This window comes from Coturnix japonica, chromosome 4 (genome assembly GCF_001577835.2).
Source record: "Coturnix japonica isolate 7356 chromosome 4, Coturnix japonica 2.1, whole genome shotgun sequence".
Taxonomy (NCBI): domain Eukaryota; kingdom Metazoa; phylum Chordata; class Aves; order Galliformes; family Phasianidae; genus Coturnix; species Coturnix japonica.
Window position 1 is genome coordinate 77,352,032 of NC_029519.1, and position 24,813 is coordinate 77,376,844.

General features: G+C 49.1%; 1 protein-coding gene across 1 annotated transcript; it reads left to right on the forward strand.

Moving 5' to 3' along the window:
* The first annotated feature begins 354 nt into the window (after positions 1-354).
* On the forward strand, positions 355-22,201 carry ATOH8 (atonal bHLH transcription factor 8). Its single transcript, XM_015862858.2, is given in 4 exon segments — positions 355-900; positions 902-1,102; positions 12,575-12,766; positions 20,583-22,201. Coding segments are annotated over 4 exon segments (663 nt in total). The 5' UTR covers positions 355-636; the 3' UTR covers positions 20,589-22,201.
* Positions 22,202-24,813: the final 2,612 nt, after the last annotated feature.

Sequence of the window (24,813 nt, forward strand, 5' to 3'; positions counted from 1 at the left end):
TGGCTTAGGTTGAAAGGGACCTTAAAGATCCATTGCTTCCAACCTCCTGCCATGGACAGGGTTAAGGGTCGGGCAGCCCCAGCGCACAGATCAGGATCTCCACGAGGGGAAATGAACGAACCCCGAATTTCCATAGGGAGGGAGAGGGATGAGGGGGGAAATGAAAAAACAAGCGCACACGGTGGGTCGCCGCATGTCTCCGGGGGGCAGGATTTCTCTTCCATCGCATTGGAAGAGCGAGATTAAAGAAGAAAGTGGGATGGGGTGGGAGAAGGAAGGAGGGGGGGGGGGGATAACAAAGAGATTTGCGCAGCAAAACTGTTTGGGAAGAAAAAATAAAAAAAAAAAGAAAGAAAAAAAAAATCCAGCCTTCCTGTTTCTTTAAAGCCGCTCATCTGCGCGGCGGGCCGGCTGCCGGCGGGGAGAGAGGCGGGCTGCAGGGAGCAGCGCACGGACGGACGGACGGACGCACGGACGGACGCACGGAGCGAGCCGGGGCTCCGCTGCCCGACGCGGCCGATCGGGCGCAGATGGGCGGCGGCGGCGGGAGGAGCGGGGCGGCGGCGGCGACGGCAGCACCACCGGGAGCGGAGCGGCGGGGCGGGCGCTGAGCGCAACCGCGCATTGCCCCGCACCATGCGGAGCACGCCGCTGGCCGAGGGCGAGCCCTGGCCTCGCCTCTGTCCCGCCGCCGAGCTCGGGGGGCTGCGGCGCTTGAGACGCAAACACGGCTGCAAAAGTTTCCGCGTTGAACTCAAAGTGCTGAGCGGGCGGCGGCCGGGGATCCGCGCACCCCCCGCTCCTCCGCCGCCTCCCCCGGCTCCGCCGCCCGCTTGGGAACCTCGCGGAGCCGCCGCTCTCGGAGCCGCCTCCAGCGCCTTCCCCGCCGTCCCGCCGGAGCGCCGCCGGCCCCCCGCCGCCGGCCCTCCCGCAGCCTCCGCCGCCGCCTCCCGCCGCCTCCCCGCGCCCGCGGCCGGGCGAGGCTGCCGGCGTCTCGCCGGAGATCAAAGCCCTGCAGCAGACGCGGCGGCTGTTGGCCAACGCCCGGGAGAGGACCCGCGTCCACACCATCAGCGCCGCCTTCGAGGCGCTGCGGAAGCAGGTACCTGCCGGGGAACGAGGTGCCGGGGAACGGGGGTGCGGGAGGGATGCGGTGACAGATGGGGATGTCGCCTGAAAGCGCCGAGCGTGGAACTGTGCTGTCAATCGGGACCGAGAAATAAGGACTTTTCATTCGCTTACGGTGGGAATTTGGGGGTTTTTTCATTGATTTTTTTTTGCCCCGGAGACAGAAGGGCACGGAGGAGAAGGCAGCGCAAACGATAAAGCCCTTGGGAGCATCAGCCCGGCTCGCTGTGTGCTCCATCCAGCAGCACGTGTGTGTGCCGGCGAGGGCTGTACTGGTGGGAGCACAGGGTACTGAGTACAGGGATGCTTAAGCCCATTGGGGTTCCCCTCAGGAACTCAGTGGTGCACCTTTCCCAATGAGCTTCCCATCCCAATGAGTTTCTTGTGATTTTATTTCGTGTAGCTTGACGTATCTATGGTGCTGGGCTTCTTCTTGGGAGGGCTTAGGAAATCCTCGTGGTGTTCTGAGAGTGAATAATAGAGGTGTTCTTGTAGGCAAGGTTGGGCTTCTGAGAAGTGAACGATGTTGTGGAGAAAAACCCTCAATCCCCATTACCTCCCCAACATGTAGAGGGTGAGGGTAGAGCTGGAGGAGGGAGCAAAGCTGTACCCCAGTGTTAACAGTTCTCATTTCTTCCCTGTGAGGATAAATCAGTGTCCAACCCTGAACTGACCCCCATATCTCTATCTCTGCCCCTTGTAACATCTCCCAGCCATCCTGGTTTTATTGCCCTTCCGTCAAACACCAGCAGAACTTCTCCAGGTGCTTAGGAAGGAGATGTGCTCACAGCCCTCTGAGCCTCACATCTCAGACAGATGCTGATTGCATCGCCCATCCCTCCAGGGCTGTGTGTCAGGAGAGATCTGCTGGTGGGCACCTCAACCAGAGGGGATTCAGTCATCGTGTAGCACTCCCTGCCTACCAATGTAAAATGTACATTGTAATGTAAACCCCAGGCATGATCTATTTTGTCTCCCTGAGTTGCTTCCCTATCTCGGTTGTTTGGTGGCTGTGTGTAACGTGTTTGGAAGTGTCAGTCTAATTCTCCATGGACAGACATCTACACCACTGAAACCGCAAGGGGAAGTAGCTCTGATTTCCCAGCTTGCTGGCAATCTTGTTCTAGGCTGAGCCTCAAGCAGAAGTCAGGCAAGCAACAAATTAAAGCCGCACTCTTTTGGGAAATGGGCAACTCTTGAAAAGCCTCAGATTCCTGGCCTTGGCCCTGTGTCCATAAATCATTTCAGCCCAGGACTCAGCTGGGAGTCCAAAGAGCCTGAAGAACAAGTTGCTGTCCTCTCTTCCCATGAAAGCCAGTCTCCAGGGTCAGTGCTGGAGTGTATTGGCAGAGCTGTGCTCGCTCTGGGGACAGAAAGAAATCATTCTCTGAGCAATGTTTGCTGTGAGGTTTTCCTAGCGATTTGCTGAGGGGTGGGCTGGCTGTCCCGATCAGTATTGGATGACATTTGGATTCATTTCTCCACGGGCTGCCAGCGGCGTGCTTGGTGCCGTACGTGACATCAGGTGACAGTCGGCTTCATTGCATATAGGAGCAGTGCTGGCTTGTCACTCAAATTGTTCACACCGGTGCTGCGGAGTGGTTTTGGGATCAGGACAGAGCAGGGGAACTCTATGTCTGCACCATCCCAGCCAAGCAAGGCTGAGAGGCAAGAGCATGGAGAGGTTTGCTTTGGGGTAGGAATGTGTTAGAGAGCTAGTTCCTGAGGTGCTGAAATCAACAGGTCTGCGACAAGGAGCTCACCCAGTCTGCACCCCTTCTATAGGGAGGGATTGCGGTACAGGAGCTGGTGGTACCTGCATGGGTTCTGTTCCCTTCTCTGATGGGTACATGGGGCTGGAGATGCCCACCTATGCTGACGTGGAATCGTAGAATCATTTGAGTGGATAGGAAGGCACTCCTAAAGGCCAGCTGGTCCAAACCCCTGCAATAAACAGGGACATCTACAGCTCCATGAGGTGCTCAGAGCCCCATCCAGCCTGACCTTGAGTGTCTTCAAGGATGGAGCATCTGTCGCCTCTCTGGGTCAGCTCGTTCCATTGCCTTACCATCCTTGAAGGCAATTGGCAAAATGGGGGTTGTTACAGATCAGTCCCACTGTAGGGTGCCCAGTTATCCCCAGTGAGGAGGCGGACAGACAAGCTGTGTCTCTCCATGGGATGCCCAGTGGCAGCCCACCAAAGGGGAGCGGCTGGCACACAGTGTGCCAGGCAGATGGGCTCAGCAGCTGTGTGCATCTGGCACACATGTTTTGGCTCATGGGCGCCAGTTCTCCAGATGGCAGGAAGGCTTTTTGTTGTTGCTGCTGTCAATTTTGGGGGAGGAAAAGCCAACGACAGGCTTTTCATACATGGAGGGAATAATCCAACCATGGCTCTGAGCACTTGGCTGTGCCAGAGGTGGCAGATAGATGGGCAGCTATTGGCTCTGGAAAGAGGGATGTGTCATTGCCATCATCCTCACCCTTTTATTTTATGGCCGGCAGGGATCTCTCACCATATGAGTCCCATAAAGCAGAACCAAAAAGCAGATGCTCCTGAGATGCAGCTCCTTCTCCACAGTCCTGCCTCTTGTGGTGCTCATCTATTCATTTGGGAGATTGTTTTTCCTTTATGAGTTCCCCAAGTGCCATTTGTCAAAGTTTTCTATTGATGCAGGACTCAAGGCTAATAGCATAATTCCCCATGGAAGACCTCACTGCATACCTGTTACAGAACTCTTTAAAGAGGAGGAAGTAGCTCTGCTGTGCTTTGCTCTCACTCCCTAAATATTCCTGCTGAGTGCTGCTCCTATCCCTCTTTCTACCTCCCACCTTGGGACACCCACATGGCTGCTGTTCTGCGGGTTCTTGCACCATTCCATTGCCCCAGGATGCCATGGAGTTGCAGTAAGAGATGAGACCTGTTGTCACTTGCATCTGTTTTCCCTTGTGCTCCCTGCCCTTGTGGGTGGTCAATGAACCCAGGCGTTGGCGATGTGGTGATGCAGCACAGAGCTCATGGGACCTGAGGTCATTGCTTTGCTCCTGTGCGTTCTCATCTTCACAGCTCTGTGTCTGCAGCAGCGCAGCGGTTTTGAACTAAAAGGGGGGAGATTTATGCTGAACATTAGGAGGACATTTTTTTCTTAGAGGGTGGTGAAGCCCTGGCACAAGCTGCCCGGAGAAGTTCTGGATGTACCATTCCTGGAACCATTCAGTGCTGGCCTGGATGGTAACCCTGAGCAGCCTGATCAGGTTGGAGGCAGCTCATGGCAGGGGATGGGGCTGGATGGATGTTAAGTTCCCTTCCAGCTGAAGCCATTCTGCCATTCAGTAATTTGGAGGAGATGAGGTGGAACAGTATCCTTGCAGCTCTTTAGGGCAATTTCCAACCAGGTCAGGCCTCAGTTACCAGCTATGTAAGCTTCCATTAGATCCACAGAGTCCTTGTGGCAGCAAGAGCGTAACAACCATGAAATCTCAAAGCATATCACAGCATGGATGTGGCCACCACCGCTGCTCCTGGAGAGCTCTCCGTGGTCACCCAAGCAAGCCACATCCAGCAGCACATTTTGCATATGCGGGGGTTGTGGTCGTGTATCTCAGCTGTGCTCACAGACCCTAAGGTGGCAGCAAACTCTCCCTCGATAGTTGGAGACAACCCCAGCCGCCTCTGATCTGGAGCCTGCCTATGATGCACATCTGTTTTCTCTCCGGAGCTCTGCTGTCCAGCTCCTCCTCAAAGCAGCATGTCAAGCCTCTAAGCTAGAGTCTGTGCTGGGAGCAAATGTGTCCACAGACATTAATTTTCCCTTCAAGTACATTGGTGTTTTCCTAAATCTTTTCACCACTGCATTACCAGGGCTTTCTGCTTTTGCAGCTGACAGGCTCGTTCTCTGCACTCCTGTGGGTTCTGGAGATATTTTAGACATTTATGGGGCTTTTGAGCTGCTGGGGCTGAGGCTTTTTTTTCCCCTTCCTAGGGATCCTTTTGCTTTGAGCTGCCAGTGTGCATGTGACTACTGTGGCTTGTAGTTATATGAGTGCAGGAAGATCCCACTCCCTCCTCTGAGGAGACATTAGGAGGCTGCAGGGTGCAGGTGGTTGTGGGAATCATCTCCAGGGATATGCAGAGCCAAAGTGGGTGCTGGAAATAAGTAGGAATCATGGAATCATTAAGGTTGGAGAAGACCACTATGATCATCTAATCCAACCATCAGTCCATCCCTGCTGTGCCCACTAACCATGTCCCTCAGAGCTACATCTCCAGATTTCTTGAACACCTTCAGGAATGGTGACTGCACCATTCCCCTGCCAGGTGATTCCAGCACTTCCTTGGGCAGCCTGATGCAATAACTAAACACTCTTAAGTCCCCTCTATGTACAACCTGAGCCTCCCCTGGCACAACTGAAGGCCATTACCTCTCATCCAGCCACCAGGCCAACATGAGAAACTGCAGCTTGAGCCACAAGCCCCTGGAGGCTGCAGCTCTTTGGTAGATGTATCAGCTTATGCTTGTCTGCTTTCTGCATCTTGTTTTTGGGTTGCACCATCATGTGCTCACCCTCTGTCTTAATATCATAGAGGTTTGAAAGACCACCAAGATCATCTTGTTCAACCATCCACCCATCACCGCCTTGCTAATTAAACCATGTAATCTGAAGTTACATCTGTTTGAAAGCAACTGGAGTTTGTCACCACCATCATATGTAACCAGTATTGGTTGTGTCCTTGCTGCTGTGGGGAGGCTGAGAGCTCACTCCATCACCTGCTCATGAGTCTCCCAGGGCTGCATTCCCCATGTGAGCAGCACAGTATTAACTGGGGCAGCTCAGTGGTTTGAGCCAGCCCTGCGTGATGCCACAGTTATTTAAAGCACAGTCGAAGCAGAACTGGGAGGCACTGGGGCTTAACAGCTAAGGAAGATGATGAAATACCGGCCAGGAGCGATGCAAGGGGAGAGAAAATAAGGGAGAGCACAAGAGAGAGCATAAAAATCCTGAAAACAATGGCTGTGTGTCAGAAAGGAGGAGGCTTCTTTGCTCCCCTTGCTGTCTAACTGATGTTATCCTCTGACACAAATCCCACTCCTGTCGGGAGGTATTTGCTCTGCCTGCTGCAGCCACCCCGAGTTAACCTCTGTGTTTTCTTATGGCTCCCGCTGAAATTGGAGGAAAGGGTCTGCTTTGAATCCAGCAGGCTTTGAGAGCAGCCCCTGCTCCCTGCCTTTAGCTGTTCTCAGATTACTGCCCAGGCTGCAGTCCCTGTGATGAGGAGGGGGATGCTTCCCTATCACACATCTGTGTTCATCATCCCTGATTGGAGCCTTCTTAGATCCATGCCCCCCCCCCCCCCCCCCCCTTTGTGCATCTCACTCTGGTTCTAGCTTGAATCATAGAAGCATTAAAGTTGGAAAGACCATTGGGATCATCTAGTCCAGCTGTCAACCTGCGTGGGTCCCACCTTTGTGCTGCTCTCAGTGCCAACCAAGGAGCAGAACCTCCCAGATGTGGCCACAGCTGCAGTGGAGCTTATTCTCCCCTTCCCCAGCTGAACCTGGCCCATTCAGAGATGGGAAGTAGCAGCTACCCTGTTAAAATATCAACCTCAAAAATGTTCCCTACTCCTCATCTGGAGGAGATTTGCTGTGCACTCCGGCCCTGGGCTTCCTTCTGAAGCATCCCTCTGTGTGGTCATTATACTGGGAGGTGGTTCAGAACACCTACAACAAGGTAATGGCTTTGCTACAGCTCACAGCATGATATTTTTTGTGCCCAGAAGGAGGCTTTGAGGGTGCAGAACCTTCTGGCATAGTACTTGAGGACCGTCAGCACCCGAGCGGAGCCTGGCGTGGGGCTGTGTTAAGCAGACTGCCATTTGGAATTGCTCCGTGGGGTGAACTCACCCAGCACCACACCTAGGTTTTGTTTGCAGGAAGCCAATTCATTCGCTCCAAGGAGTGAACTCATGTCGCTGCAATGCAAGCGGCAGGGGAGCCAGGAGTTAGGAGGAACCGGGAGCTGGGTTATCCGAAAGCATGGACCCACCCGAGATGAGAAGGCTCCTGGGTCAGGACTGCTGCTGCTTTTGTTCCTGTTGACATTTTTAAGCGAGGTTTGTCTGCTGGGTGGATGCTTTGCTACACAAACTGGTGGCAGCGGAACAAGAGCCTCCCACTCCAGTGGTGTAAAATTGCTGCCCGTGGCCGGCTAGAATAGAGAGCTGCAGAGTATCTGACACCAGAACACCCACGGGTTGGACAGAACGGGGTATTTGGGACTGTATGCCAAAGCACTCCTCCAAGGACCATCCCTGGAGGCATTTGATGCCAGGTTAGGTGGGATCCTAGGGGTTCTGATCTGGTGGGTGGCAGCCAGCTCACAGCAGGGGGTTGAAATTGCATTGGCTTTAAGGTCCCTTCCAACCCAAACCATTCTGTGATACTATGGCTCTGTGATCATGGCATTTGCCCTCAAAGCTTATAGGATCCAGCCCTGCGGGGTTTGAATCCATGCCCTGTGAACAGCAAATCCACAAAGTAATCTGTCTTTAGCAAAGCACAGGTTGCCCAGCCATGTGGCATGGATGCTCCATCCTTGAAGACACTCAAGGTCGGGCTGAACAGGGCTCTGAGCACCTGATGGAGCTGTAGGTGTCCCTGTTCACTGCAGGGGGCTTGGACTGTTTGGCCTTTACTGATCCTTTCCAACGCAAATGATTCTGTGATTCTGTGAAAACAAGTAGTGATGTTCTAGATAAAACTAGTCAGTACTTAATCTCTCCTCCTGCTCCTGGTAACTTCACAGTTGCCATCCCCAGAGAAGTGACATGATTGGGACAGAGGCAGAGGACCTGTTTCAGAACCAGCAAAACATGGAGTGGAGTCAGAACACCAGGACTATCAAGCACTGGTTGTGTATATGAACCTTTTGGAAGTGTTTTGGCATGAGGCACAATGAGAGTGAAATGCTTATAAAAGGCCATGGGGAAGAGGCAACCAGCTGCTCTCTTGGACGTAGTTTAGCATAAAAATAAACCATATGAATTGCAGGACAGGTAAATGCAACAGCTTATGGCATGGTGTGGAAGAGCCAGCTGTCAGGAGGCCTCAGCTGATGATGTGCTGCAGACACAGGTGTTTCTCTGCCTCCCCAGCTTTCCTGCAGTAGCCAAGAGGCCAAAAACATGACCTTCATGTGGAGGGGGTCTGTGCAAATCCATAGTACTAAGCTACACTTACCATAACAAGGAGGTCTGGACCCCCAGGGCCCAATGTCTTTCTTTCTGTGGGGAATGCAATGCAAAGCTGGAGAGGACTTGACTTTAATGACCTTACCTGTGCAATTCCAATGGATATTTATACAAATTAAACCACGCATTTCTCCATAGTGACAGCACAATCCAGCCAGATGCTTAGCAGTGTGAACTGCCTTAATGCTGCTCAAGTCCCTGGGATAATCCCAATTTTCCCCACAGCCCCATTGTTGTCAGTACCCCTGGTCCCTTCTGCTGGACATGGGCGAGAGTGGACTCCAGGATCACGACTTTGGTGGATGCTGGTGAAGTGCCTGGCAGACATCCCATCGACTTCAAAGGGAGAATCTTCCAAGGACACCACCTCTAATTACAGACGTCAGAGATGGAAAGGACCAGACCTGTTACATCACATCCCATCCTGTCTTCCTGCCAAAACAGAGCTCTTCTGCACAGTAATATGCTTAGAGAGCATGCATCTTGCTTTGTTTCACCCTGAGGGTTGCTGATGAGACCCCAAAATCCCACAGCCTGGACCAGCAGGCATCTTGTGGTCCCAGCCCACTGCCTTCTGCTGCATTCCTTCAGATCAGGCTGAAATTTCAGTTGCATTTCCTTCCTGTTTCCTTTAAATCATTGCAAATAATGCAGGCAAGATGGTGAGCTGTGCGGAAATCAGCAGGGTTGAATGAGGCAAATGCACAGCAACTTGAGCTCTGAGCAGACCTGCTCAGTTCCCACCTTCACAGCTCTCCTTGTTGGGCTCAGGCGTGATGAGCAAGAGAGGCTGTTGAAAGGAGAAAGCTTGGAATTCACCTGGAGCAATGCACACACTTGGTCATGCTACCTCCTACTACAGATACAGCACAGGTCTTCAGCACCGTGTGGCTCTGCTGGCATCAGGTGCTTTTCCAGTGTCTAACATACTCCATTTTGGGTTGAATTTTCTTGGCATCCAGGTGTGTTACTGACATTCTTCACTCAACCTGGGCAGATCCTCCTCTCCTTGCTGCTGGCTCTGTGCTAAAGGAGTGCTGAAACCAGAGTTCCCTTTCTTCACCTCCCACTGCTTGGGGAAGCTTAAGATCTGGATCTGAATTAAGTGGCTCATTCCTCTCTCAATTTGCCATGTTTAATTCAAAAGGAAACATTTAAAATGGCAGGAGCCGAGCCAAGACAGGGAGGGTCCATATGAAACAGTTATTCTAACACTGTTACCATGGCAAAAAACTCTTATCTCATGCTTTTGGTGCCCCGCACCCATCACAGTGGTATCTGAGCCTCATAGGATGAAATTCTTCTTGTGTATATAGGGGGCAGCTCCAGTTCGGACTTTGTTGCATCGTGTTGTGTAATGCCGGGAGAGGGTTTGGTCAACTCTGCTAAGACTGAAATCTTGGAATTTGTAGCAGCCCCCCCACCAAAAAAAACAGTTTGGGTTTTATTTTGTTCCTTTAAATAAATAAATAAGTGAGTAACGAACAGCAAACGAAAGGAAGAGAGCAAAACAGATGAGGAAAATAGACGTTTGCCTGTCTTCTCCTGTTGCAACTGGACAGCGTCTGTGCATCAGCCTCAAGGATTTCATGGTCTCTTTTCTTTCCACTTGATTCAACTTCCTCCTTTGTCCAATTCTGAAATTATTCCCACATTTCACTGAATCTTTTCATTTTGGTTTCCGTCTTGCTTTGGTCTTGTGTGCTGCTGTTTGATCTGGGATCTCCACTGTTCTTCTGACATCGGTGTCGAAAGACAGTTGGGTGTTTCTGTTGCCCAAAACTCTGCTTCCGAAGTAACTCAGCTCACTGCATCTGGGGGCCAGGTATTACCATCTGAAGGTGGATGGTGTGTTCCTTTTTGCATTGGTGATAGCAGCACTGTGGAAATGCCACTGGAGGTCAAAGCAGTGGTCCCACTGGGTATTCCCAGAGAATAAATAGATCCCCAGCCCCCACACGGGTATCAGTAGCAGATGATACATACAGAAAAAGGCCCTTTGAAGCTTGCTGGCTTGCTTCTGGAGAGGTCAGATGCCGCTGGCACCTCAGATATATCGTGCAAGCCAAATGGCCTATGGGGTCAGTGGCGTTCTTCCATTAAAATCCATGTGCTCATGGATAAGAGTGATCTAGTTGGGATGTAGTTGGCCTGAATTTCTATGGCAGAGCTTCTCCTTTGAAGCATCTGAAAAAAACAAGCTGGAAAGTAAGCTTCCTCTACTAAGACGAGGTGGAATGTAGATGTAAAACAATGCATATGGGGAAAGCTGTACCAGATTACACATACAAAATGATAGACATTGAACTGACCATAATCTCAGAGAAAGGAGACCCTAGAGTTTCTGCAGATGAAAATCTTAGGTCAGTGCCCAGTAGAGGCCGCAAATCAAAACAGGGGTGATTAAAAAAGAGAGTATGAGGTGAAGCAGAGGGCATCAGCATCAGCTAGATAAATGTATAAATGTGGAGAGCACCCACAGAGTGAATACAGCAGGTGGTTCTGCTTCTTCCAGCTCCCCAAAGACACACCGGGGTGAGGACGGGTTCAGGGAAGAGCAACAGTGGTGCTCAGAGGTGCAGGGATGGCTGCAATACAGCAATCAGATGAGAGAAAAGAGATAGCTCATAGAATCATTAAGGCTGGAAAAGACCGCTGAGATCATCTAATCCAACCATAGATGATGGAGGACAGAAAATACAGAAGAGATGAATCTGTGTTTCCCTCATCTCAAGAACTCGGGGACCTGAAGTGAGGACAGTGGGAGCCAGCTTCAAAGCAATCAAAAGGAGGGCTGTGGTGTTGAGAAGGAGGAGGGAACTGAAAAAGCATGTTGTGGGTGCTGCTATTGCCAGGGTTTCAACTTACTGTGCCAAATTAAAGAACAAAAAGATCTATTGTGGGTTGCTAATACCAAGGAAGCACATCTAGCTGGGTTCATGGAGCTGGCATTTATTGGAGCCTGGCAGAATACTTGGGGAAATACTATATATTTCTGAGCTGTTCTGCTCTTCCATTGATATCTGCATGCAGCTGCTATGGGGTTAGCAGAGGGGCAGAACCCCTCTTAACCCATCTTACCTTATGTAAAGCCAGGGGCGAGCCTGGCTTCGTGTATGCAGAGAAAAGAGAAGCTCAGGCACGAGCATGGAAAGAAGCTTTAAAATCTCCAACCATAAGCAGAGCATGATACCCTAGAGGGATGAGGAGGATGGAGGCTGGTATGGAGGCAGATGGTTGAGGGACGTTCAGCCATTGCAGTGATTGATGTTGCATGAAAACTTAGATTGACAGGCTCTCAGACAGCCTGAGCAGTGAGGATGGATTTCAGATAAATGCCCGGCTCCAGTTTCCCATAGGCAATAGATTCTTGTGCATTAAGGGCTGAATGACCTTTAGCAATTTTGTAAAGTAGCGGACGGGGCCCCAAGCCTATTTGAACTCAGCGGATTTTCTCTTTAAGCTGGACATAGCAAAGCTGCGTGCCTAAAATTGAGCGCACATGTAGCGTTTTGCTGGATGGTGATATAAAAGCAGTCCAACCTTCTGTACTCCATGCATTTATTTGGATATGTGCTGCTTAGTTTGAATCATTTGAATGTTTTGCGTTACACTAAAAGTCTTCCAGGGTAAAGAAATAACTTATGCCAGGCAATGCCTTCCTGAGAGGTAGAGCGATGGGTGCTTTGTTGCTCGGTGTGGGGCAGTGGGTGGGAATTTCAGAGCTTTGGAAGCTGTGAGTGATGCTGTTCGAGCATGTGTCACTTCTGCCAACATTACTGCCTTACTCCATAAGGCTGAGATGGCTTTGCAGCCGCTTGTGGGGAGGAGGATGCTTGGGGCAAGTCACTCAAGGAGCTGGCAACAGGGGGTTGGGTTTTCCAAGAAAAACAGGGTCTGGCCTCTTTGAGAAGCCAACTGAGCGGCAGGCAGGCATCCCATGTCCTGCCATCACACTTTGAGCAGAACTGCCCCGCTGAAATTGAGAGGTCTCATGCTGCTTCATTCCCGCAGAGATCAGCGGGGGAGTTCTTCTGCAAAACCTGTTGGGACCATATGGCCCTTTATCAGCAGAGTTCCTATTTGTGTTAAAAACCGCTAAGAAAATAACCTACAGTTGTTTTGTCATGCTTCGAGCGAAATATTTTGTTTTTCTGGCCTAATTTTTTTTTCTTTCCCTGTTACCCTTTCTAGGTTCCCTGCTATTCTTATGGTCAAAAGTTGTCCAAACTGGCCATCTTGAGAATAGCCTGTAACTATATCCTTTCCCTGGCCAGACTAGCAGACCTGGATTACAGCGCTGACCACAGTAACATGAGCTTCTCTGAATGCGTGGAGCAGTGCACTAGGACCTTACAAGCAGAAGGAAGATCTAAAAAAAGGAAGGTATGTTGCAGCCTCCTCCACCCCCCAAATAACGGTAAAACTTACAAAAGAGGGGGAAAAAAAATAAATCCGAAGCCATTTCCTTCCTTTCTCAACCTCTCGAATTTTTCCTGCTTCTTTACTCCTCATCTTTCTCCCACTTCTCAGCTCCTTGCTTTTTCTGTCTGATCCTGTAATAACCACATTCCTCACTAATCAAAAGCTTTGCTCTCCTCGCCAGGCTCTTCCTCTCGTTAGTCCCCCCCTCGTGTTTTAACACAACATGATCCTATTAGCGTTGTCTTGTGGCTGTTGCTGGTTAAAAGCAACCAGCCTTTTGGAGAGCCCAAAACGCGGCCGCCCGGCTGTGATTTCTGCTTTGTTTAATCTAACACTTATCTCCGCGAAAATCGCCTGACAACAACCCAAAAAAAGTAGCTAATGGAGATGTTGTACATATAAACATATTAGGAAGACGTATGACCTGAAGGACATGCGGGTATCTTGAGGAAACAACGCTGAATCTAATTACGCATCGCATTCCTTTAGGTTACTTAACGCTGAACCAATTAGGTGAAATCATCATCAAGCTGCGGTAGGAGGAAGCGGAGCGCTCGGCCAGTTTTCCTCTTGGAAAGTGACATGGGTAAATTAAAGGAGTGATTGATGTCTTTGTTCGGGCTTTTATGACAAAAAGAGTTTTGTAAACTTGAATTGAACTTCCCCCTGCTTTCTGGGCTCGCTTGTCATGTAGGATAATAAATCAGCGGGACTTTAATGGATGAATGGACAGCTAAGCTGGGGAGCAGGCTCCTTCCCAGTGTCGTTAAGGTCTGCCTCTGATTCGGGCAGGTTTCCCTGGTTTTCCTCTTTTTCAGCCCAACAAATCATCCTTCAGAAGCTTTGGTTATAAATAAACACAATAGTACACTCTCTGTCACTTCCTGAGGTCGTATTTTTGACCCCTAGAGCTGTAGTGCCAGGTGAGATGTGCACAGCAGTATGTGGTCAAGGAGGTGCAGAAGTTGCATAGGGGGACAGCCTGAAACTGAGTATTTACTGCAGGGAAATGGTGCTGGTGGCCCAGGGACACTGCTGCAGTGCCACCGGCCCTAGGGCACGAGATGGGAGTGGAGTCCTGAGGCTGAGCTACCTCCCAAGGTCTAAATGGAGGAAATCATTGGTCAAAATGGAACATCCATTATGGCAGCTGGGCAATTCACTGGGCTGGTGTTGAGGCTTTTGGTGCCTGATGGGCTGAGACTCATTGTCTTGGCTTACGTAAACCAAAGCAAGCTTCAAGACAGAAAACTTGGAGCCAGATTTCAAGTGGCTCCAAATCCCAGGCTGTTCACATATGAGGGTTAGGGTTGTGCCCACCCTTAATTAAAAAAATAAATTAAGAATTAAAATCTTCCATTTATGGCTTTTGCTCCAAAGCGCATGTGCGAAGAAAAGCCCTGATCCTATTGAGAACACATGAACAATGAAACTCTCACAAGGACATTGACCATCCCGCCTCCGCACAGGCCACCATCAGTCCCAGAAACAGCATAACTGGGAGTACATCTGCCATTGCTTTATGTCCTCCAAGGACACACATCCTCACCATTCTCCAAATACCTTGTCTGAAAAGGAGAGCCAAGTTTTGATGTTAGCAGGATCCTGGTCCATGCTCTGCCTCACTTTTCTTTCTAGAAATTGTCTTGCAAATGCAGTTCTGCAGTATAGGAAAGTCTGCGGTGAGGATTTTCTGGGCAACCCAAGAGCCTCTGGGTTGCCCTTGCTGGTAGGAATCATTTTATTTTAAGCGTGTGTGATGGCAAGAGCACATGCAGTTGAAGATGGAGCCAAAACTGGGGTTTCCTGTGGAACCTCAAGCAGTCAGCAAGTCCCAGTAGATAGGAGACATGAAGACAGGAGATGCAAAGACAGGATTGAGATGGTCACCCTATCATGGTATGTCCAAGACACAGATGGCAGTGTGAGCATGAGGCAGGGGAAGGCTGTTGTCAGAGTAGGTCAGTAAATCTGGGATAGCTGAGCAGGGAAGATGGGAGCTCTGGATGTCAGGTGGTGTGGAAGGATGTCTCTCCTGGGGGGTCTCATGCAGGCGGCTGGAGGAGGATACAATGGCTTGGCCCAAAATCACCGCGTGTTCATTAATTCTGAAATCGGCACGTTTTCTGTGCCGAGCGTGGTTTTAATCAGGTCTCGCAAACCGCTGCTTGCTGAGCAGTTCCTCTGAGTTACAGACTTCGGGGTGGATTTTCGTTGTTGTTTTTCCCTTTTTGTTCTCTCTTTAAAGAGAAATCCACAGCAAGCCCCAAGTGCAGACCTCCAGCATTCGCGCTGTGCTGCACCCTTATCTGCTACCATCTCCGCTTTATTGCATCTCTCCCTGTGCCTGTCTCTTAGTTCCCTGGCAGATTGCAGCGCGCTGTGGCACTGTGAGCATCTCACACACAAAAAAAGTAGCTGATGGGAGTTTGTTTTGGCAGGCAGGGGATCCAGATGTTGCATTTGCTGGATTCTGCATCGCTTTGTGCTTTGTTTTTGAGGGTGAATTATCTGCTGTCCCTAACATTAGGTTGTTGTGCAGACTTCGTTGTTGCAAGAGGAAATTTAATGGGTGGGTTTTTTCCCCCTTTGCAATCCATTGTGTTAATTAGAAAAGTTGGCTTTAGCCTCTCCAGCTATTTTAGCTAAGAAAAAAATTCCCCTTTCCAGTCTTAACTGCTGTTATAGAATGATTTAAGTCACTGCAACTGAGACCTGAGCAGGGGTGTTTGGTGATTGGAGACCTCATTTATAAGCAGCCAAAGGGGTAACTGAAGGCTTACAAATGCAGTTTCCTAAAAAAAAAAAAAAGAAAAAAAAAAAGCTGCATGGGGAGGTGGCAAGTTCTGATAAAGTTCATTTTTGAAAGCTGCCCTTCAGCTGGTTATAAAAGGGCTCTGCATTGAGTTATGCCCTTCACAGTGCATGCATGAGTGGCAGTGTTGGAGTCACCATCCCTGGAGGTGTCTGAAATATGTGGAGATGTGGCACTGAGGGCCATGGGTTAGTGGGCCTGGTAGGGATGGGTTGGTGATTGGACTTGGTGAACTTAGAGGTCTTTTTCCAACCTTAATGATTCTATGATTCAGTGTGATGGAGATTTCAGCTGTGACAGCCCAGCTGAGCTCTGGATCCTTTTGGAACTGTGCTTGGGTCTGAGGTGCCAGCAAAGAGCTGGGGACAGGTTGCAGGTGGCCAGTAGTCCCCTGAAAGCCTCAGTTGGTTTTCGTGGGGACTTTGGGTCCTGCTGTGGGATATTTCTCACAGCTCCGTGCTCCAGGTGAGGTATTGGAACAGGCTTCCCAGGGAGGTGGTGGAGTAACCATCCCTGGAGGTGTTCATTAAAAGCATAGCTGTGGCGCTGAGGAATGTGGTCTAGAGTACTCACGGGTATGGGTTGGTGGCTGGACCGGATGATCATAGTGGTCTTTCTGACCTTAATGGTTCTGTGATTCTGTGGTCCATATGCCCTGCAGAATGGCTGCATTAGGGACTCTGGGAGGGTTTGGTGCTGGGGGTATAGAGCAGTGCTCCCCATGTCTACAGGGCAGCTCCCACCCACTCTCCAGGCAGCACGACACAGCTTTTTGCTCATCGCAAAACACCATATGCAAAGCAGCCCTAACACCATAACAACCCCATAACAACCAGACAATAAACAATAAACTCCTAAAAAAAAAAAAAATTAAAAAAAAATTATATATGTATATATATATGTATGTATGTGTGTATATCACCCCCTTAAAACCTCCCCTCTTTGCTTCCCACCGCTCGCTCTGCTCGGCAGCAGCATGGGAGCTGTGCCGGAGCCGGGAGGGAGGGCTGGGCGGTTGGGTTGGGTGGTTGTGTTATATTTTTTTTTGGCTTCCCCCCCCCTCCCTCTCCTCCCCGTCTCTTCTGGCAGTCGCAGACTCCAGATGTTCGGAGCGCGAGCTGGGAAGTCCTGCTGGCGCCACTTGGGGCAGAGGGCAGGGGAAAGGCACGCGAGCTGGAACCCGGAGTACTCAGTCACTGCAGGACTTGGCGCATTCCCCAGCTCGCTGCTGGCACATTCCCCGGCTCTCTCCTGGCCATCTGTTCCAAAAAAACACTTTCAGAACCTCATCATCACTCAGGATACAACACTGCGAGCAGCTGTTAGCGAGGCAGAAGGAAAAAAAAAAAAAAAAAGAAAAAGAAAACCATGCGAAAGGTCTCTTTGTGAGAGAGGAAACTGGGTTATGAATAACAGGCGAGCAGTTGGAGCTCAATAAAAGTTTTCTGCTGGAATTTAGTTTCTTGGGTTTTTGAGCCCTGGGGTGTGTGGATGTGTGTGGATGTGCACAGACACAAGGAATTGAAATTAAAAGATGAGCTATATATATATGTTCCCTGATAATTAGATGATATAGGAGCACCCACGGAATGAAACGCCGCTTCATTTGTTGCAGTCTGTTGCAACAAAATTGCTCACATTATGTATGTAATTATTGCATTATATAAAATAGTTATTGTGGTGTTCTGCCATGCCTTGGTGCTACCCCATTGCTGCTTGCCTAAAAGCAGATTTCCTGCTGTAGGTGAGGTTTATTCCCACATTCTGCAGCACATTTATTCACTGGGAGTGGGACTGTAAAAGAGAAATGGTAGCGTCAGGCTTAATTTGTATGGCATTTCTGTTTGCTCGAAGCAGATTTTTTCTATAACTCTGCATCAGGATCCATGATTTATTTACATGGAGCCTTGAGCTGGAGGCACAGCTCCCAGCTTGGTTTGCTCACCCGGTCCTGGGGGCAATCGATCACCTGATAGCAATATCAGATGGTGTTACCGCATCGTGTTCGGGTGATCTGCACGGCATTTCTTCCCCGTGGATTCCCATCCTGCACTCCGGGGGAGTCTGGTAATGAGGCTGGAGCTCCCTTTCTCTGCAGTCTGATCAAGCAGAGGTTCCTCTTTAAAAATAGCTCCCTTCCCTGCTCGCACTTGCAGGCAGGCAGGCAGCCAGGCTGCTTCCCCGGGGAAGAGCTGGGCCACAGGAGAGCAGCGACCCTTCCCGTCCGTCTGCCTGTCTGCGGCCACAAGACAGCAGAGTCTCTGGGGGAGCTGGAGGCTCTGTGAGTTTTCCCTGCCCTCTGCTTATAGCTCATGTTTTGAGATGCCCCTGCACCCCAGTGACGCAAACAGCAAATGTGCATGAGCACAGGGTGAGGCTGAGGATTCTCTGTGGCCTGAGCAAAAAAACCAAGAGGTTTTTCTCTACTCCAGTTATTAGCATGGGCAGAGAGAGATCCACCCCACAGCTATCAGGTAACTCCAGCAAAAAGAAAATGTGACTTGAGGAGATGGGAGAAGCCCTGGAACAAAGGTTGACTCCATTCCAACAGTGCTTTGATTTAGAGAGATTGAAATGCTCTGGGATGCTGCGAACTCACCAAGGTCGTTGGGCCAGTTGTCAAATTCAAGAGCCAGGGGAGTTGTGCTTATTAGTTTAAAGCAGACTCTGTTCAATAAATCTGTCTTCTGAGCTGCTGGCTGGAGTGGGAGCAGGTCAGGGAGAGGCAGAGCCCCTTCCCACCCAGCCACCCCTCCGTGAGCCCCTGGGACCAAGCAGTTCTGCAGAGCTTCACCACTGCCTTGCAGGGCTCCCTTCACCCATTTCTCTTTTCCTTCATCCATCCCTCCATCTCTCCTTCCCTTCATCCCTCCTTCCTTCCCTCCTACCATCCTTCCCTCCCTCTCTCCATGACTTCCTCCATCTCTCCATTCATCTCTCCCTCCATCCATCTTACATTCCTTCCTTCCATTTCTCCATCCTTCCATCCATCCGTCTATCCCTTCCTCCCTCCATCCTCCTTAATGCATCTTTCATCCCAAAGCTGCTGCACTTTGACCCACCTTTGCTCACCCCATTTTCTTACTTCCCCCATTTTTCCCAACTGCAGTGCCAGGTGCTGTTTATTCAGCATTTTCAAGAGCCCCCAGGAGGAGGACTGGGGTCCCTCTGACTTGGATGGCTTTGGGTGAGGGTGAGGCTGCTCCTACAGGGGAAGGGGTTTGCTCACTAAGACTCGTTCCAGACAGCAACAGTGGATGCATCTCTGTCTTTTAATTCTGTCTTTTAACATTAATCATAGGATCATAGAATGAATTGGGTTGGAAGGAACCTTAAAGATCATCCAGTTCCAACTCATCTGTTGTAGACAGGGTTGCCACACAGGCTGCCCAGGGCCCTGACCTTAATGAGAACATTCAATACTTCCCTCCTTTTTCTTCAGTTCCCCTCTTTTTTCTTCTTCTATTCCCCTCCTTTTTCTTCTTTCTTTTTCCATGTGACATAAATGAAATAACCCTCATTTCTGTTACAGGTTATTAATATTCATAATTTATTGATGGAAAATTCTTTTAGGCGTTTCTTATCAGAAACATTTGTAATACACAAGGCTGTTTGTCATTTCCCATAATCCCCATTTATTCAAAATCCTGAGTCCCAGCTTATTAGGCCAGTTGTTCCTCCTGCCCAGAGCAACGCCAGGTAGTGTGTTAGTCAGAAGAGACAACAAATCATTGATAATCATTGCATGATTAGCTCAATTTTCTTATTTCCTGTGTGCCAATTGGAAGGGTAAGCCTGGTGCAGGAAGGGCTTGCAGAGAGGGTCTTGTATCCCCACCCCCTTAGCCTGGAGTGGGTGCTCACCTGGGATGGGTCATCTCACAGGCAGCAGCCCTAATAATACTTTCAGAGAATTATAGAACCATATCACTATCTAGGTTGGCAAAGACCTTCAAGATCACCAAGTCCAACCATCAGGCTGACCTACCAAGTCCTGGCACTTTGTACCTTAATGTTGCAAAATCCAATAATGGGAAAAGGGAGAGAGTACAGCAACAAAAGTGTCCGAGAAAGAATGCTTTTCAGGCCAATCTTTGAGGAGTTTGACCTTTTTATACTGTCATCAAGACGCCTGGTCTGTCTGGAGAATTGATGACTGTGTCCAAAGGACCATAAGGGGCTGCACTGCACCCTAGAAAGCTCTGAAATCCACTGGCAAAAAGCAAGTGGTTGGACTCAGAAAACGGGATCCGATTTCCAAGTTTCTAAATTCCTGAGTTACTTAAAGGAGGATTTAGGAGCCCACGTGATGAAGGCAGTTTGGCCAACTGCGATGTGACCTCATGAAAGAGCGAGCCCAAAGGACTTTACTGTGTTTTGAAGTATGCTAATGATTGTTTGTGGGATATTCACAGGGCTTATTTTAATGTCAGAGGGGGTTTAGATGAGGTTTTTCCTGTCTCAAAGTGCTGCGCATTGAAGTTGTGCATTTTACGATGGCAGCAGTAAACCTGGCCATAACTCTCTGTACCAGTTACCCACATACACCTGCTTCTGCCTCTCCTGAGGGCTGAGGAGCTGTGTGTGCAGAAATAAACATGATAACCACAATAGCAAAATAAGCCCTCCAGGTCTGGGCCACAGACCTGCTCATTTGCTTCCCTTTTGTAATTCTGAGATTGACTTCTGATTCTGAAGGTGGATCCAGAGGTCTTTTCCAAAGCAAGCATTTGCCAACACGTCTCATTTTGTTCCTTTTCCTTCCCAAACTTTCCTTGTTCCCTCTCTCTCTCCCAGCACACTAAGGACTCTGCCCACCTACCTGTCGATGCCCTGCAAACTCTGGAACACTAACACTGTGGGTTGATGGGTCCCAAGGAAACCCCAACAAGGGCCATTTGTGTGAGGAGACACCAGAACAGCACATGTTCACTGTTCTGATGCTGGATCTTTCTCTTTCCAGGAGTAATAACAGGGAAGGGAGGATTCAGAAGAGCTTCCAGCCAGTTACATCTGTTCTTGGCAAAGGTTGCACAATCCAGATGAAGACTGCGAGCAGCTTTTTTGCAGAAGCCCCTTTTCAAGATGACATTTGGCCAAGGAACTTTCTCAGTCTCTGGAACAGAAAGGAAAAGAAGAAGAAAGGAGGAAAAAAAAAAAAAAAAAAAAAAGGACAAGGATGCTTCTTATTGTTTTTAAGCCAGCCACCTTTTAGTACGTGCAATTTATTTAGCACTTTTCCCTTTGCTTAACTGGGAAATGTTCCCCTCTCAGCTCATATGTACAGTCATTTTTTTTGTTGTTGTCGTCGTTGCTGTTGTGCCAAAGATTTGATGGAGCTTCTACACTGTGTCTTATTTTTGCCTTAATGTTAAATCCTTGAGCCAAAGAGAAGTCAGAGACACCGTTCAGATTGCAGCAAGTGGGCCAGCAGCTGTCAGGGACAGATCTGAATTTCAGAGTCCTTCTGCAAGGTCCTTCTCAGCTCTCCCATCCCGTAGCCCTGCTGCCAGCCTTTGGTGTGGGAATGAGTGGGGACATGGCACTGGGTGATGAACCACCACGTTGTCTTCTTCCTTGGAGCTGCTCCATAGTTCCACCTCTTTGGCCAATTCCTGATGTTCCTTCAACATCCACAGGGTAGGGATACTGACGTGTAGAAAGAGCTGAAGCAGGATCTGTCGTGTTGGGGTTTTCTGTTGTTTTTTGTTTTGTTTTTTTAATAAAGAAAAAAAGAAATAAGTAGAAGCTAAGTGCCATGTGAAGCAATAAAAGAAAATCAAAGGGAAGTTCAGCTAGGCGGAGTGGAACGCCACAACACAGTTCTGCAAGCGTTTCAGTTTTGTGAGGTCATTTTCATGGGGTTTTCAAGTGGTCAGAAACCCGTGTAATGCAAAGGCATTTGAATCCTATACTGTACCTTTCACTTCAAATTGAAGTAAAAAGAAAGAAAAAATGGAGAAACATTTGCTTGGAGTAAGCAGACTTTATAGGTAATGCAGTTCGTGTGCTAATCATGGGGGACAGAGCTCTGTGTTCAAGAATATGAGTTTCTGAGCTCAGGAGATTGACATATTTTGTTTCAATTAAGGGGAAAGGTTATATTTGTGAGGCCAGGTTCAAATCCCAGTTACAGCAGTGTAAATCAGTTCCTGGGTGTCTGAAGCTGGCCGGGAACTGTGAGGGCTGGGACTGGCACCGAGGTGTCCCATTGAGCATCTGTAGGATCTGCATCAGTGGGGAGGAAATTCTCCATTCACCCCATCCTCCACCCAGCATTGACGCCAGGCTTGAGCTCCTCAATAGCTGCCCATTTATTTCCCTTTCAAAGCACAGGGGAGCATTGAGCATGCAAAACCTGAGCTTGCATGATCAGTGTCTGTGGGTCTGGAGGGGGTCTCTGCCACCTCTCCTGGCTGAAGTAGGGAGGAGACGTCCTGCAGAGGATGCTTGAGACTTGTTCTGTGTGAGTTCTGGGCATACACGGTGCCCAGACCCTGAGGTTTTCATTATACTGCTCATCACCCCCCACCCTCACTGCTGTTCATTATTAGCAGCCCAATAAATACATTTTTAGATTGATGTTTGTATTTCTTTCTTAAAACATGGTTTAAACCCTGTCTTTCATTATGCATGTTATATGCATCCTTTTAGGGTCATTTTCTGCATAGCACACACAGGCTATTCCACAGGGCCAAGGACTTTGGAAACACTGCAAGCATTTCTCTCTATGAACAGCATCAAATATGCACTATATTTTTTTTACCTAAACATGAGACATTCCGTATTTTACTCCTGTGCTCTGCAATGGCTCTCAGTTTGGGAGAGTTAATGATTATCAGTACAGCAAAGTCTGCAGGGAGAGCTGGTGATACAACACCACTGATCTTATTTATTTGCTTTTTTTTGCCCCCTTTCAGTTCATTTTGATAGATGAGAAATGGGCTGCAGATACGTCACAAGTTGGACAGCACCGTCAGGCTGCAATTGGGGCTTTAGGTCATGCAATATTGTTTGTCCTCTTGCTTAGGGAAATATTAACCCTTGGGACCCAGCTGCTCATTTAAAATTCCCAAATTCACTTCCCTAAAATATTCCCTGCTATTCCCATTCCCCTCCAGTAAATGCAGGAGGAAAGTCTCTAGAAGTTAAAGACTTACTTTGCTCAGGAGCAATGTTCTGCAAGAGGATGCATGACATTTTCTGGCTGGTCTTTGGGGTCCCAGTGGGAGATGAAACAAGGCCAGGGGAATGACAGTGGTGATTCATAACACTGTTCTGTGTGTCCCAGGCCAGCTCCAACAACCAACTCTGACAACAACAAGAAGGGTAAATTTTTACCAAAGGGTAGTAAACATGTTAGTGCTTTCTTTGAAACCCACAGTGGAGTTGACACTCTGCTGTCCTGGCCGGGTTCAACCAAGGTACAGAGCTGACCTTGCCTCACTCTACCCCAGCAAACACAGTGGGCAATCACGCTCCTGATAATATGGTGATGATGTTTGCTAGCATGCTGTAAAAGCAAAACCCTCTGTGCTGTCACCCTTCTGCTTCAACCAGTGGGATCAGCAGAGTCCAAGCCTTGGCTTCCAGCTTGGGATGCACAGGTGAAGCTGGAGGGTCAGCTCTGCCAATGTCTCATGATGTCCAGCATATGACGCAGATCCTGAATGTCATATTAAACCAGAAATCATACACCAAGCCAGTAACATTGCCCAGACATAACACAGGGCGCCTCATTTGTGCTGATGCCACATCTGCTGCCTTGGATGGCAGCTGCAGAGGGTGAAGGGCCAAGGAGACACCAACAGTATGGATCAAGGTGAGGAGCATCTTATGGCACCAGCACCATCAACCCACTAAGCTTGTTCAAGTTATTGCAGTCACTTGCCCCGTAATGTGAGATCCTTCTTTCAGTCAAGTTTCCTTGCAAAAGTTTCATTACAGATGGTGGGATTACACCAACAACAATCAGAACAGGCACATTGCTTTTGGAACCACCACAACCAGTCCAAGTCCTGGCAAAAATCAAGATGGGATGGGCCCGGAGAGATTGTGCCTACCCAAGTGGAAGCTCTGGCCACCATATTTGTACATGAAGTAGCTCCATCCCTGCTCATTTGTGTTTTGGTGTCACCATTTTGGCATCATCCTGATGCAAACTCGTGCTAATCCTTTCTGATGGAAGTAGCACTTTCACACAATTTTTAATAGCTTTTTTGTTCACAATGCTGGCATCAACACTGGCATCATCAGTGTAATCCCAGGTGTGTGGGAACATGACCAAGTGTGCAGGAACATCACCAACACAACTACATCACACCTCACCAGACTCAGCAAGAGCCCACTGGTTTCACCTGGGCACCTGCTCAACTGTACATGACCATGCTGACCTGTGACTGCTTCCATGATCAGGTAAAATTGCTTTGGTAGGCTTGAGCTGTCCCCCACATCTCCAGTTCATCGTCCCTGCTCGTACTAGGGTATTTCCATGCTGAAATAGGATGGCAAGAAGACCTGGATGGCAGCTTGGACCAAGCCAAGCTGGTGAAATGCAAGCCAGATCCTGCTGATAACTGCAGAGTGGTGCCTGAATTAATATCCCCTGCTTTTCTGCACAGCTTTTACATAATAACTCTTAAGCACCATGATCTGGCTTCTAGATACATGCCCCTTAGCATGCCTTAGGGCAGACTCCAGCCTATGGAGCCTATAATTCCTCTGAGATAATCTGGAGAGGCGAACAAAATTCCCTTGAGTTGGATAGTGTACAAAAAGGGGGTTCAACATTGCAAATCCAGGTTAGTGACGTCAAAGGAGCTGGTGGCCTGTTGCAGAAAGAGGCAGAAATGAAGTTAACCCATCAGAGAAGAAAAAAAGATTTCAGTCTAAACCATTCAGTGGGTATGAATAGGCAGCTGTTGAAACAGAAGTCATCACTTGAGCTTGTTGAAGTACTGTCATGGAGAAACAAAGTCCCCCATTGCATCTATCCTCCACAAAGCTGCCCACATTGCCAAAGGGTTGAAACGATGCACATCAGGGTGCCAGGGTGGCTGTGCCTAAATCAATCCCCTAACTTGCGTGCATCAGCACAATTTCCTCATAAAGCCATACACATCAACCCAGATCTCCCATAAACCCTCTACTCCCTCTGTCTACAGCCTGGAGGACCACCTGTACCTCCTGGAGGA